The sequence below is a fragment of the Lichtheimia ornata genome, assembly GCF_029851405.1.
Source record: "Lichtheimia ornata isolate CBS 291.66 chromosome Unknown scaffold00005, whole genome shotgun sequence".
Taxonomy (NCBI): Eukaryota; Fungi; Mucoromycota; class Mucoromycetes; order Mucorales; family Lichtheimiaceae; genus Lichtheimia; species Lichtheimia ornata.
Genome location: NW_026695325.1, coordinates 210,840 through 225,291, shown reverse-complemented (window position 1 = coordinate 225,291; position 14,452 = coordinate 210,840). Strand labels below are relative to the sequence as shown.

At 43.8% G+C, this 14,452-nt stretch overlaps 6 protein-coding genes across 6 annotated transcripts; 5 read left to right on the top strand and 1 right to left on the bottom strand.

Moving 5' to 3' along the window:
* Window positions 1-341: 341 nt before the first annotated feature.
* Window positions 342-941, bottom strand: O0I10_001860 (uncharacterized protein; the record flags this gene model as incomplete). Its single annotated transcript, XM_058481949.1, has 1 exon — window positions 342-941. One exon carries the CDS (start codon window positions 939-941, stop codon window positions 342-344), a length of 600 nt encoding a protein of 199 aa, XP_058347080.1.
* Window positions 942-1,484: 543 nt separating this feature from the next.
* O0I10_001859 (uncharacterized protein) lies at window positions 1,485-4,944 on the top strand (the record flags this gene model as incomplete). Its single annotated transcript, XM_058481948.1, has 14 exons — window positions 1,485-1,655; window positions 1,717-2,004; window positions 2,057-2,135; window positions 2,206-2,578; window positions 2,645-2,821; window positions 2,878-2,989; window positions 3,053-3,135; window positions 3,195-3,305; window positions 3,358-3,430; window positions 3,489-3,731; window positions 3,792-4,334; window positions 4,398-4,556; window positions 4,630-4,848; window positions 4,903-4,944. The coding sequence occupies 14 exons, from the start codon at window positions 1,485-1,487 to the stop codon at window positions 4,942-4,944; spliced, it is 2,673 nt and encodes an 890-aa protein (XP_058347079.1).
* Window positions 4,945-5,339: 395 nt separating this feature from the next.
* O0I10_001858 (uncharacterized protein) lies at window positions 5,340-6,853 on the top strand (the record flags this gene model as incomplete). Its single annotated transcript, XM_058481947.1, has 9 exons — window positions 5,340-5,343; window positions 5,405-5,481; window positions 5,541-5,607; window positions 5,701-5,876; window positions 5,945-6,022; window positions 6,083-6,178; window positions 6,241-6,276; window positions 6,380-6,502; window positions 6,563-6,853. 9 exons carry the CDS (start codon window positions 5,340-5,342, stop codon window positions 6,851-6,853), a joined length of 948 nt encoding a protein of 315 aa, XP_058347078.1.
* A 1,207-nt stretch (window positions 6,854-8,060) lies between these two features.
* On the top strand, window positions 8,061-9,224 carry O0I10_001857 (uncharacterized protein; the record flags this gene model as incomplete). Its single annotated transcript, XM_058481946.1, has 2 exons — window positions 8,061-8,229; window positions 8,320-9,224. The coding sequence occupies 2 exons, from the start codon at window positions 8,061-8,063 to the stop codon at window positions 9,222-9,224; spliced, it is 1,074 nt and encodes a 357-aa protein (XP_058347077.1).
* A 607-nt stretch (window positions 9,225-9,831) lies between these two features.
* On the top strand, window positions 9,832-11,006 carry O0I10_001856 (uncharacterized protein; the record flags this gene model as incomplete). The annotated part of the gene is made up of 5 exons (XM_058481945.1): window positions 9,832-10,030; window positions 10,107-10,256; window positions 10,324-10,395; window positions 10,449-10,666; window positions 10,734-11,006. The coding sequence occupies 5 exons, from the start codon at window positions 9,832-9,834 to the stop codon at window positions 11,004-11,006; spliced, it is 912 nt and encodes a 303-aa protein (XP_058347076.1).
* A 336-nt stretch (window positions 11,007-11,342) lies between these two features.
* On the top strand, window positions 11,343-12,517 carry O0I10_001855 (uncharacterized protein; the record flags this gene model as incomplete). The annotated part of the gene is made up of 4 exons (XM_058481944.1): window positions 11,343-11,389; window positions 11,440-11,855; window positions 11,990-12,119; window positions 12,217-12,517. The coding sequence occupies 4 exons, from the start codon at window positions 11,343-11,345 to the stop codon at window positions 12,515-12,517; spliced, it is 894 nt and encodes a 297-aa protein (XP_058347075.1).
* Between the last annotated feature and the right edge of the window lie 1,935 nt (window positions 12,518-14,452).

Sequence of the window (14,452 nt, the reverse complement as noted above, 5' to 3'; positions counted from 1 at the left end):
AAATGATTCCGAGAAGGACAAATACTGCACTTTGATGCCACATGGAAGATGCAAGTACATACATGGCACTACCATCGTCGTGAGATAGGGTAGCTTTTTGTTCATGTTGGCTCATTCATCTATGCACACAATGGTGTATCATACTGCTTTCATTTTCCTCCTCATGATCCTTGGATTCCAAAATGACCAAAAGAAAACATCACATAGCGTTGTATTGCCGAAGTGTATCAGAGCAAACTCAAATACGCACGCACACACGCACACACAATATGGCACATCTCCGTGAGTGGATGATTCCTCATACAACATCATTTATTTGGATCGTATACTAGAGAAGACGATTATTGCTCCTTGGAAGTTTCCTCTCCTTCTTGGTCTTGTTGCTTCTTCTTTTCATGTTGTTGATACAACTTTTGGCCAAGGAATCCAGCACCCGCTGCCAAAGCACCTGTGAGTAGGGCTGCACCCACATCACCAGCGATACCCTTGTTACGGAGATTCTTGACACGCTTGAGGTGTTCTTCATTCGCATAGGTCTTTCCAGAGATAGGCTCGCTTTCTTCCTCTGCAGGCGTTGTGTTGATAGACAAGTGCAATGTGCCTGCCACCTTGCCAGTGACGTTGTATAGTTCAAAGATGCCATTGATAGGTGCTTGGTCCAAGGGGATAGCGGCAAATCCAATCAGCTCATCAATTCCTTTTTCGGCATCCATCAACTCAACGAATAAATTATGCTCGCCATGTCGTGCAAATTCAAATTGCTGGTTCCAACTTGCTTGCTTGCCAGCATCCTTCTTGACTTCAGTGCGTTGAAAGGCGTCTTTTTCATGTGGGTTCAATGTCATTTGCACATATGGATCTTGTTTTCCCATTGTCTCGACATCCATAAGATCGTGGGCAGAGTGTACAATAACACGGAGGGATTCGTTTTCTGAAAGCATGATGGTGGATTTCTTTTCTTGTTGTTGAGCAGAGGTTGATGATGTTGCGGTATTGGATCAAGTATCCTGGGGCTATTTATATAAACAATGACACCCATTTTCAACAATCAATTGAATCAGCCCATTCTATGAATGGTGTAGTGAGGATGACATTGGTATGACGATATCCGCTAGAAGTGATGCATTGTTCTTGTGATACATGGATTTTTAAAGAATGGTCCAATCCACAGCAGCATGCTACTGGTAGAGAAAGACTTGCGTTTTATTGATAAATGACGCGACCCAATTACGCATGCAAGTTGTACGTATGCATAAAACTTCTATAGGTTTCTTCTCGGATGCTATCTACAAGTCGTTGATAGTAACGCGTGCTTCATCCATATTGTCAACCACCGACAAGAGTGTACACCCAGCGAGAGATCAATTTATGCGTTTGCGAGGAATCATTGGTGCGCCTGTTACATCGAGCGGGGTGGCACCATTCCCATCATCCCCTCACTAGTTGTCTCTTCCTCCACACTTCTCTCATATCCCACCACACACATGGTTCAACAACGTAACCCTGTCCACAAAGCTGTCGTCAAGAACGTCTTGTCCGGAGATACCGTTATTCTCAGAGGAAAGCCGCGTCCCAATGGTCCCCCCTTGGAGCGTCTACTTGCCTTGTCAAACGTTCAAGCACCGAGATTAGGCAACAAGGAGAGAGATGATGAGGTACCTTCAATCACACATTGGCTTTTCACAGCACAATGGCTCATGGATGCATTGTATATAGCCATTCGCATTTGGATCGCGTGAATACCTGCGTAAACTATTGGTTGGCAAGGAGATCTCGTTTATCCCAGAGTACACGGTTACGACAACGACTCCACCACGTGAATACGGCTCAATCCTGTTAGCTAACGGTGACAACGTGGCCGAGCTTGGTATCAAAGAGGGTTGGCTCAAAGTACGAGAAGGAAGGAAGCTTGATGATGAACAACAAGAGGCGTTGGATCGTTTGTTTGATCTTGAAGACGAGGCGCGTGATGCCAAGCGTGGTATGTGGGCTACAGATGCAAAGGTACGTGATCATAAGGGTACGAATCCACGTGTGCTTATACGATGGCATGTAGGGAACTCGCAAAGTTTCGTACGTATTTGATGGTGACGCACGTGCTTTCTTGAATGAACATAAGGGCAAGCCATTGGATGGTAAGATCATTTGATCCAAGTGGGGGGAAGGGGTCAATGGATTATTGATTTTAATGCATGATCATTGTAGCTGTAATTGAACAAGTTCGTGATGCATCGACATTCCGTGTGCTTTTGACACTTCCAGACAAGAGCCAACAAATGATCACGTTGCTATTGACTGGTATCAAAGCTCCCGCTTGCAAGCGTGATAATGGTCCTGAAGTATCCGAACCATTTGGTGAGGAAGCCAAGTTCTTTGTGGAGACCCGATTATTGCAGCGTGGTGTCAAGGTGGTTCTTGAAGGTGTTGGTCAATCTGGTGGACAAAACTTTGTGGGCACTGTCAAACATCCAGCTGGCAACATTGCTGAGCTGCTATTGGAGAATGGCTATGCCAAATGTTTGGATTGGAGTTTGACTCTTGTCACAGGTGGCCCTATCCAACTTCGCAACAAGGAAAGGTAACTATTGATTTGAGCCTTATTGAATGAACAGGTATCTAACAATGGCTGGGTATTATCTTGCAGAATTGCCAAGGAAAAGAAATTGCGCGTGTGGCGAGATTTTGTTGCCAAGGAAAAGACCAATGACTCTGAATTCGATGCTCAAGTCGTCCGTATCCTTACTGGTGACACAATCTTGGTCAAGACAAAGGCTGGTGTCGAACGTAAATTTCAACTTGCTAGTGTCAAGCAGGCCCCTAGGTAATATCATGTGAGCTGTAAGAAGGAGAAATTGAGACTAATGTCATACTATATAGAGGTGTAGGTAGCACCGCACCTGGTGGCAGCAGCAGATCCCGTGACATCAAAGAAGTTGGATACCAATTCGAGGCTCGTGAATTCCTTCGAAAGAGATTGGTTGGCAAAACCGTAAGTATCATTTGGTTCTACACCTTTGTGTATACGATGATTAATACTATGTGCGATCCCCAGGTCCACGTTGTTGTCGATTATCACAAGCCTGCACAGGAAGGTTTTGAAGCAAAGGATTGCGCTACCATCAAAGTTGGAAATCAGTAAGGATTGATTTGGACATTCACATATACGTGCCATTCACTCACATTGCATCATCCAGTAACATTGCAGAACAACTTGTTGAGCGCGGTCTTGCCTCTGTGATTCGCCACCGAAAGGATGATGACAACCGATCTCATTGCTATGATCAACTCTTGTTGGCTGAAACAAAGTAAGTTGGCAATTTCAGATGTGGTAGATGTGCGTATTAACAATAACGACAGGGCACAAGAAGGCCAAAAGGGTATCCATAGCCAAAAGGAACAACCCGTTGTCCGCATTGTGGATGCATCGGAGGTAATGTTCACTATTGTGATATATCGAGATAGTACTCATGATGTTGAAATTTTGATAGAGTGCAGCTAAATCTCGCCAGTTCTTGACCTTCTTGAAACGTAGCCCTAAGCAAAAGGCTGTCGTGGATCACGTTGCAAATGGCTCAAGACTCTTTTTGTGGATCCCCAAGGAAAATTGCCGTCTTGCCTTTGTCATTGCGGGTATTCGAGCACCCCGTGTTGGCCGTACTCCAAATGATCCCTCTGAACCTTTTGGTCCTGAAGCACTCGCCTATGTTGTCGATCATTGTTTGCAACGTGATGTAAGTGCCACACGACATGTAACGGAAATGGCATGCATGTTAACATCAAATTATTATTAGGTCGATATTGAAATTGAAAATGTGGACAAGGTCGGCTGCTTTATTGGCAACATCTTTGTGAATGGTGAAAACATTGCCGTGTCATTGCTTGAACGTGGTCTTGCTTCTATCCATGACTTTTCAGCCAACGAGTCACCCTACTCGGGTCAATTGTACGGTGCCGAACGAAGAGCACGTGATGAAAAGAAGGGACTTTGGAAGGATTATGATGAGGGAGCTGAGAAGGCTGCTGAAGAAGAGGAACAAGCTGCACAGGTTGTGGTGGAACCTCGTCGCGAATATATCGATTTGGTCATTTCCGAATACTTGAGTGGCCATCGATTCTATGTACAAATCATCAATGAAGATGTGAGGAAATTGGAGACTCTCATGCACGAATTATCGCAATATCACACAAGCCGTGGTGGCATGGATGGCCCTCATAAGCCTCGTGTCGGTGATTTGGTGAGCGCCAAGTTCACTGAAGATGATAGCTGGTACAGAGCCAAGGTGCGACGAGTAGCTGGAACCAATGTGGAAGTCTTTTACATCGACTATGGCAACGTGAGTATCATTACACAGCTACGAGTGAATAGGGACATGTAATTTACTAATGAAATGCTGCAGTCCGAAAAGTTGTCGACGTCCCGTATTCGAGTGCTTCCTGATCAATTCAAGTCATTGAAGCCCCAAGCACATGAGGCCGTCTTGTCGTTTGTCAAGGGACCAAGCCGAGAAGAAGATTATGGAGAAGAATCTCTAGAGAGCCTACGTCAGCTGACTGGGGTATGTAAACACTTTATCAAATGTCAAGCAAGTAGTAGCCAATGTATTAACGAGGAATCTATGATAATTATAGGACAAGCAACTTGTTGCAAATGTTGATGCTCGTGAAGGCAGTGTCATGTGCTTGACGCTTTATGATCCATCCAATTCCAGCAATGCTCAAGCTAGCTTGAACCTCGAGATGGTGCGTGAAGGTCAACTTTTGGTTAATCCCAAGACACGCTATGCAGCAGCCAATCCACAAGCTATCAAATCTTTACAAGAAGCAATGGAAGCTGCTCGTCGTGAAAGAGTAAGTGTGAACGAACATCTTTTATATCCTCATATTAATAACATTTTCAAATAGCTTGGTCTCTTTGAGTATGGTGATCCTAGCACTGAAGATTAGAATCCATCCTACATGCTACCTGTATTATTCCTGTTGTTGTAAAGCTACTGCGCATAAATCATTGGATATCCCCGCATGTGTATTTCCTAAACTTCATTGAAGGAAAGTGATTGAGAAGAAAAATGTCACCATTGTCATCATGTTGATTGATGTATCACAAGTGGAGTAATGACTTTTTATTAATTGAATGGAGATCAACGTAAAGGCCATGACAAAGGGTGATTGTTCCATGGAAGCAATTATAGATCACAATCGTCGTCTTTGTTGCTTATGGTATAGCTACGTAGCTGGCGATGGTTGTGAATGAGCCAATGATGGCACTGGTATAAGAGTCCGCAGTGTATTTTCGTTTCCTTCTTTGGTCCTTTGTATTCTACACCACATATACACTCATAATGGGTACGTCGATTGCTCCATGGCCGTGTGCCTTACCTGCTATATTGACACATGAACCTTATAGATTTCCAAAAGGCAATGTTGGAGGAGCTCATGTCCCAGTACGTGGACGTCGACAATAAGGATTTCTGGGATGATTCAGTGAGTAGTGCTCTTATGTCAAATCTGGACCAGTAGCATTGACACCAGATGAATCGTAGGTCTGCAAGCATTACCTTGTTGCCTATTGCCCTTCGCAACTCTTTACCAACACCAAGTCTGATTTGGGTAAGTGTGGTGGGGTATTGCTGTAGGATCGATTTCATGTACACATGCTCTGACATCATTTGTTGTGTGTGCGTGCGTCTATTTGATATCCAGGTCCCTGCGACAAGATTCACAATGACCGTCTCAAGGAACGTTATCAAAGTGCTCCCGATAAGCATAAATATCCTTATGAAGCCGAGTTTTACGATTACCTGAACAAGCTTGTGAACGATCTAGGCCGCAGGATTAGAAACGGCAAGGGAAGATTGAATATCCAAGGCGAGGATAAGGTAACATTGGCACATTTTGAAATGGCGAGAGATGTGGGATACTCAATACTTTTATTTTACTATTACAGTTAGCTGAAAATCGCAAGGAAGAGCGTGAGGAAAAGATGGTTCTACTTGACGTCAAGATTAAGGAAATGCTGCAAAAGGCAAGTGCAATCATCCTTGTCGTATGCTTGTGCATCAAGTAATAACAACAACTTTGATAGATTGAAGAAGCCGGTGAAGAAGGTCGTGTTCAGGAAGCGGCTGATTTGACAACCGAAGTTGAGAAACTGCAAGCTGAGTTATCACAATTGAAAGAGGTATGGAAAGGGACTGTCTTATGCACGTATATGTGTAGATACTAAAGTACCCTGGATTTTAGAATGCTGATAGCGGCAAAAGTGAAAAGCGTATGGAGGTAAGTGATGAATCCGCTTTTTAATGGCTTTCTGTTTCTTTTTTTCCCTTTTTCTTTCAACGTTTCGCCGCCAATGGTAACAGCTGCTGATCCTTCTCTTTAGGTGTGTCAAGTATGTGGTGCGTTCCTTGTTACAAATGACTCGTCGGATCGCCTAGAGGCACATTACCAGGGTAAGCAACACCAAGGTTATCTCAAAATTCGCGAGACTCTCGATCAGATCAAGGTAAAGTATACCACCATGGAAAAGTAGGCAATGGGCTAAATTACTCATGTGTTTTATTAGCAATCAAAACAATTTGGAGGCCGCGACAGAGACTACACGCGTGCACGTTATGATTATCGCAATGATCGCCGTGACGGAGGTAGGGAAAGAGATCACCGTCGTTATTCTGATCGGGATCGTGGCTACAGAGAACGAGATGACCATGGTCGCCGTAGCCGTGATAGACGAGGTGGTGGGGATGATGATTGGGACCGAGAAATGGAACGATACAACCGACGCTCTCGCCATTACGATGATGATTACCCTCGCCGATCACGTTCACGTTCACCAAGACGAAGCCGTTACGATTAATACATGACTTGCAATATCATCTGCAGATATGGTGACTATGAAGATTGGGTTAGGAAGTGTTCCATAGAAAGCAAAGGATGTATTATGATGATCATCAATGAAAATCATTGCAGGAGCATTTGCATACAATTTGACAGGGGGCCACAACATGTGTAATGTAGATGCTGGGATAATGTTGGGGAGTTGTATTTTTATTACAAGTTCGATCGTGGGAGGCTGCCTTGAATGCGTAATGTTTGTTTCGTTTATTGTATATTGTTTTTTTTTCTCCTTTTTCATTGACGATGGGTATCAAGGATGGATGATAAACGAGATGCAAAAGATATGCGTGTAGATGTGTGTAACAGTGTCAGCCACGTATCAAACATGTGGATGCATTGCTTTGCTGCAAATAGCAATTGCAACTGCTGACCTGTAATTGGGCGTCGAGATGTGTGATTATATTTATGTGTGATGTTTATAGCCATAAGCTGCGCGAAAGGGAGAGAGATAATTGGGGGTGGGATAAAGATCGGGAGTGAGAGTGTGAGCTAGGAGAAATGAGTATCCCATTGTTCAGCTATCCATGCTGACTAGATCTGCAAATCTAACCATTTTGCCACACCTACTAATGCATCTTGGCGTGAACAACAAGTACCGCCTGATTTGGCAGCAGACTATGCGGTTGACTCTGTTATCCAGACATCTATCAAGGAGAAACAGCGTGTGAGAGTCAACGTATGTCATTTTTCTTTTACGTCGAGCGGAGACAAAGAATGTCATAAAAAAAGAGGACGATGATTTTATCCCTGCAAAGAGCAGCAGATCCTGTTACACGCAAGGGAACGTAGGCAAGTTCCTGTTTGGCAGGAGTGTACATGCGGATGGGCTTGTGATGATAATGTATCCATGTTCTTCCTCCGCCTGGTGATTAGCATGTGCAGCCAGCCCCAATATCATTGCAACAAGGCGTAATGTGCATCACCCTCCTTCTCTTTTGCTTTTTTTTTCTCTTCTTTTTTTCCATTCCGTTTTGTTGTTTCGGTAAGATTTGCTGCTTTATCGTAAAACTCCTCCCACAGCTGGGAGAAGGGTGCATCATCCCTCAGTCTCCCCTTGATTGGATTTTGCTTTTTTAACATCTTCTTGGCTAATTCCTATCTCGGCATATAGCCTTGCTTTCTTTCCCTTTCTTCTTACAACTTTTGTCCTCATTGACTTTAACGCTATGAGTCACCACACGCTACCAGCAACAACAGCAGCCATTCAATCATGGAACAGCAGCTGTAGCAGCAACGGCAGCAGCAAAAGTAGTGTACCACGACAATTGTTGTCCGCCGAAGAGCAAGATCCGACGACCATGAGCCGGCGTTTGGCGTATGCCGAGGCACTACTTGGTAAATAAACAATACACAAAACGTGGTTTATGAGAGTACACGGTTGGCTGATGACATTCATTACATAAACATCTATATACACAAATGCAGACATTGTCACCAACATGGTAGAGATCATGTGGCAAGGGATCTTCCGTGATGTTGAACTTGCACTTCCTGCAAGTACAGGGGGTGGTGCACTACGTACATATTTACGAGAGGTGTTAAAACGATCACAAACGGGATGGACTACAGCACAAATGGCGGTGCAATACCTTTTTCAGACACAGCGTGCTATAAGAAGACATTTGCAACGGCATCGTGGTGCAAGTATCGTATGTTGTGCAAGGCGCATGTTTCTGGCGGCTTTAATTGTGGCGTCCAAATTCGTGCAGGATAAAACCTATCGTAACTCGGCGTGGGCAACTATTGCGCGTCTACCGGTGCGTGAAGTTAATCTTGCCGAACGCGTGTTCCTTGATTTGTGTCAATACCGCCTTTATATTCCTCCGCTTATGTTTGCCGATTTGCATCGAGTGTTATGTGCTCAAGTTGCCCACGCTTTACGCCAACAACCAGACACCCTTGTTTCACTGCAGGATGTCTCCTTTGCTCATTTATCAAGCACCCCATCACCTGCTCAACAACAACATCCTTCTCCACTATTACAACAACCTCCACCAACAACACCACCACCACCCCAACAATGCACTTGTCGCCGCCAATATCATCCACACTATTACTATTACAACTATCATCATCCAGCATATTCACATCTCCATCGTCATCAAAGAACTATAAATGACGTAGCATCAACATCCATTACCAGCACAACTCCCATTGCTGGAAGGAAAAGAAGGAAGGCTAGCGCAATGTCATTTACATCCGATTACCCACACGCTACTAGTAACCATAGCAACAAGCGATGTAAATCAACGCATTTGCCACCTCCAGATCAATACCATCATCAAACTCATGTCCGACCACCAGCACCCACTGTTGTTCAGTTTTTGTAATCATAGCATATCCATCATCTTTCATCATCCATAGATACCTATATCCTTCACACCCTTTGTTCAAACAAAGTTTTCAGCATGTGCAATGAAAAAGGTTTTTGCTGTTTGCATCATGTCAAATACACATCCAATCTCAGATAGTGTACACAGGTTGCCATGGCTACGCACCCTTCAACAACGTGTAATGTTTGTCTTCATTTACAACAAGCTCATTGCTTTGAGCTAATGCTTTTATTAAACAACGTAACAAAGTAATAATCCTGATACATGGCTTTTGGTTCAAGGAGATGTTGCCAACTACGTACCCTAATATGGCTATGTCAATTGTCGATTTAGCATCACCAGCATCATCATGTCTCGGTTACTCCTCATGGCCCTGGATACGTGGATGTCATTGTGATGTCGCTTTTGTAATGGGGTAAAACTCAATTATACTATTACACATGGATTTATTTCAATATAGCTGATTGATGTGATGCATTTACAAAGTTAGGATTGGTGGCATGGTGTACATGGTGCAAATAGCAAAGCCTAAAAAAAGTCTAAAACGACCTCTTTGTGTTTGTGTCACCTGTCCTTTCTTTCTCTCAACACACGCACACTTCTCATGTTCCGCACCACATTGCTTCGCCAGGGCATGGCCGTCGCCAAGGCCCCCAAGCCTACCACAATGGCTCGTCCAATGCGATTCTACAGCACATCCCAAAAAAAGAACTCTGGTGCTCCTAGCTTCGCTGCCATGTTGGCTGTTGCCTCAATGGGTTTTGCCGCTTACAGCATGCTTGTCAAATCTCGAGAGGGTCAAGGTAAATCTATCAACAGCATTCGTTTACCACCGCGTACAAGATATCATCTCGGCTCATCACCTTGATTGCCATGTAGCACTGCCTCGTCGCAAACAACCAGCACCTGTCAGTGAAGAAAAGCAAGACGACAAGCAGCAACAGCAACAGGAGCAACAGCAGCCTGCCGAGGAAGCTAAGCGTATCCCTGCCTTTTCTCCAGAGGAAGTTACTGTGGTCTTTGTGCTTGGTAAGGTCTTGTTTTCGAATATGGGATCTATATAAATGCATATTGATTTGGATGATGATGGATATAGGTGGTCCTGGAGCTGGCAAGGGTACACAGTGCGAGAACTTGAAGCGTGATTACGGCTTTGTTCATTTGTCTGGTAAGTAAGACACACACGTCAATGGGATCCTTCATTAACAAATGGATACGTAGCCGGTGATCTTTTGCGTGAAGAGCAACAACGCCCTGGATCCAAGTATGGTGAATTGATCAAGCACTACATTCGTGAAGGTTTGATTGTGCCTATGGAGGTCACTATTGCTTTGCTCGAAAACGCCATGAGAGAAGCTATGGAAAAGTCAAAGGCCACCCGTTTTTTGATTGATGGTTTCCCTCGAAAGATGGATCAAGCTCTCAAGTTTGAGGAAGTTGTAAGTTGGATTGCATAGTGGGGATTTCTCGTGTGTTGTACATGGCTGACAGCTATTACTACAATAGGTTGTTCCTTCCAAGGTCGTCTTGTACTTTGAGTGCCCTGAGGAGATCATGTTGCAACGATTGTTGAAGCGTGGCGAGAGCTCCGGCCGCATTGATGACAATATCGAGTCCATCAAGAAGCGATTTGCTGTTTTCCGAGAAACCAGCTTCCCTGTGATTGAGGCATTTGAAAAGCAAAACAAGGTGAAGACCGTCTCATGCAATAAGCCAGTGGATGAAGTATACAAGGATGTTCGAGAATCATTCGACAAGTTGTTTGGAGAAGACAAATAGAGATTCCATTTATGAATAAAAGACTTATAGAGCAATTCCACAAATGCATTTACCTGAAAATGTTGTTGATCCACAACCAATCTATCATTGATGCTTTTATTCATGGTTCAGCATTATGTCATACATGTCCAATAGCGAAGGGAATGAAAACGTAGGCGATTAAAGGCTAGCGATGACTAGATACAAGATGTAGCAGCGTAATAGCGGAAGCCGGCTTAGGGATGTTGTATGCTTGTGCCACATGGCTCAATATCACGTGATCTGCAAGGTTGCACTGACATTGCTTTGTCACCCGCTTTCGCATGATACCTTTTTTTCTCTATACCTTCAGCACCCATGTGTATTCTCTTCTGGACAGTGAATAGTCATCCAAAATACCGCTTGTAAGTAGCCTACAATGACGTTGACGCACCCAATCTAATTTCTCCTGGAGCATTTTCGCCGGCAATCGGGATGAGTTCCTTGATCGACCCACAGCAGCAGCTCATTTTTGGCCTTCACCTCATGAACACATACTTGCCGGCACTGACCTGGAAGCAAGTGCGACTCCTTCACATGATGGTACTTGGCTTGGTATCACACGAGACGGTCGATTTGCGGCTTTGACCAACTATCGTGAGCAAAAGTATCTTGGACGCAGGTCTCGGGGTGCGCTTACACGGGACTTTCTTCGAAGCGGCAACAATTCGGCTATTGGATACATGAAGGATCTAAAAGAGCATGCAAGCGAATATGGTGGCTTTAGTCTTATTTGCATGAATCTCAAGGGGGACCATCAAAACGACATGGCTTACTTTAGCAACCGCGAAGGTGTCGACATTACTCCATTGTCTCAAGGAGAAATATATGGCAAGTATCACATTGGGGTGCCACGTTAATTGTTCACATGACCTGCCCTTATTTATATGTATTTATATATATAAACGCCATCCACTTTGCTGGTTCAAGGAGATTACTAACCGGAAACCATCATTATTACATAGGTCTTTCCAACTCAGTTCTCGACAAGCCGTGGGAAAAGGTGGACAATGGTCGTGCAATCTTTAAGGGTATCGTCAATCAAAGCAATTTATCAAAGGAGGAATTGATTGAATCGCTGTTTGATCTGCTACGGTAAGCCTGTCGGAAAAGAAGAATGGGATATCCGAGAGTATCGGGATAAGCTTGCATTGGTTGGTTGGGAAGGAGACTAAATTGACGTAATGTTTAGCACGACAAAAGACACTTGTGGGTCACCGACGATGGAGGATGATATAAACCAAGATCCAGCAGCCGCCCTTGAAAAGGCAAAGAAACGCATCTTCATTCCGCTTTTTTTATTCGGCACATCCATCTACGGCACACGCACGAGCACAGTCATCCTAGTTGATCATGAAGGCAACACCACGTTTATAGAGCGTGATCATTACATAGCTGATGAGCAAGGACAACGTGAGGACAATGATCAGAAAGCAGCATACAAACCCGTGGTCGATCATGGAAGGACCTTCTATTTCAACATTGATAACTAATTCGTATCGTCCCCTCCTATTCGTCCAACTTGCATGCAAAAAATACCGCTAGAAAATTTAATGAATAGTCTCATTATCTTTACACGCGTCTCTCACGCACAACAAATGATCAGCTTGTTTTTTTTGTCACTGCTGCAAATGGTGTGATAGAAAATGAAGAGATGATAGCGGCGGCGGTGGTGTTTGCCACGTGTCTGTGACAAGTAAGGGTGATTTGTTTCATGGTCACTGGTACCATCCATGGTTCTTTAACATGCATCTTGGTGTCCCAATTATTACATTCACGTTAATCCCGGGATGTGTGGTATCTTTTTATCTTATATTGCCTTGCCATGCTATATATATGTATGCCGCGTGCTGTGTGTGATGTGGCAAATAGCAGCCAGTAAAGCGGGGATGCCGAATGCCACGTGGTTAGATGGTAATGTCAAATCCAGTCTCTCGGATTTTCACCACCTTATACAAACCCCCTCCCCATCCGACGCTGTTTTTCCGCTTCTTACTTTCCCTGCCCCTCTTTCCCGTTCGAGACATCTTTTTACTATCATCCTCATCCGACACCACACATTCCTTTTTATTCTTGTGCCATCATGCCTTTCACTATAGGTAATCACCATACGCTGATGATGATCAAGAAAAAGAAAATGGAAAGAAGGGTGATACTCACACATACATATGCATACTACTTCTTAGTAGGTGAACATGGTAAAAAGATTCCTTTGGAACAACAATACCATCCTTGTCCCCGATGCGAGCATCCTCAGTCAGTCCAATTGATGCGTTCTGAATCCCACCTGGTCATCTTGAACAAACATTTTGGCAAGACAAGCAACATGCGTGTTCGATACGAATGTCATCAGTGTGGCTGGAAGAATGAGAATCTTCCGGACAATGACACGTCAACAACCCCCAAAACGACAAACACTTGGGATTAAGACAATGGTGCCAAATATGCATCGTATACATTCACCTATATCCTATATCAAAACGACCCTATTAGATAACCACTTTTTATCACCTACGACAACCACCGTGATTTCTTCATTTGATGTACTATGCCCTCTCATTTCTCTCTCTCCCATATTATCATTCCCTTATGGCTTGATGACACAATAGATATTATCTCTACACATTTATTGCACACTAACATAAAATGACAATGTCCATCATGATGATGCACTCTTATAACAGAGTATGAGGATGATCACAGCTATGTGGTATTTTGTGCTTTGCCCCATGGCTGTCAAAAAAAGAGAAAACGGATCAGGAACGCCAAGTTGCATACGTAATTGGCAACTCTATGGAGTGCGTGTGTTTGTGGAAGAAAGGAAAAACCGAGCTAATCGTGGTGGTGCATGAGAAAAGTGATACTGTTATCTCGATCGTCAAACCCCCACACTTGGGATAAGAGAAGCACCCAATGACCATGGATGAATGAATGGTGTATGTGCATGCAATCAATGAGATCTCTTCATCCATGTGTCTAGAACAATGGCACCATCAATCGCCAATAATACAGGATAGCACACACATACCATATATAAAGCTGCGCCCCTCCTCTACAAAGAGTGCCTCTCGCCGTACTTGGCAGAATGTTTGTGTTTGTGAATGACCATGTGTGTCACATTGATACGAGCACAATGATCATGTGCGTAAACCTTATTAGTAGCAAGCAGAAAACACAGCCAAATGGCCATTCATTGATAGTGGATACTTGTAAAGACAATGATTGTGTAATGAATACCGATTAAAGAATGGGTGTTTATTGATATTATGAATGTAGTCAGAAGGATCAAGGGATAAGCAATAGGTGTGAGTGGATGATAGTGGTGGTGGTTGTGCTGGATTCAAATCCCGGAGGATATAAAAGAGACTCTTCCGAGCAGAGTTGGCAACTCAAGTCGTTGGTTCCCAAAGGGTTAAATCGTTACTTGC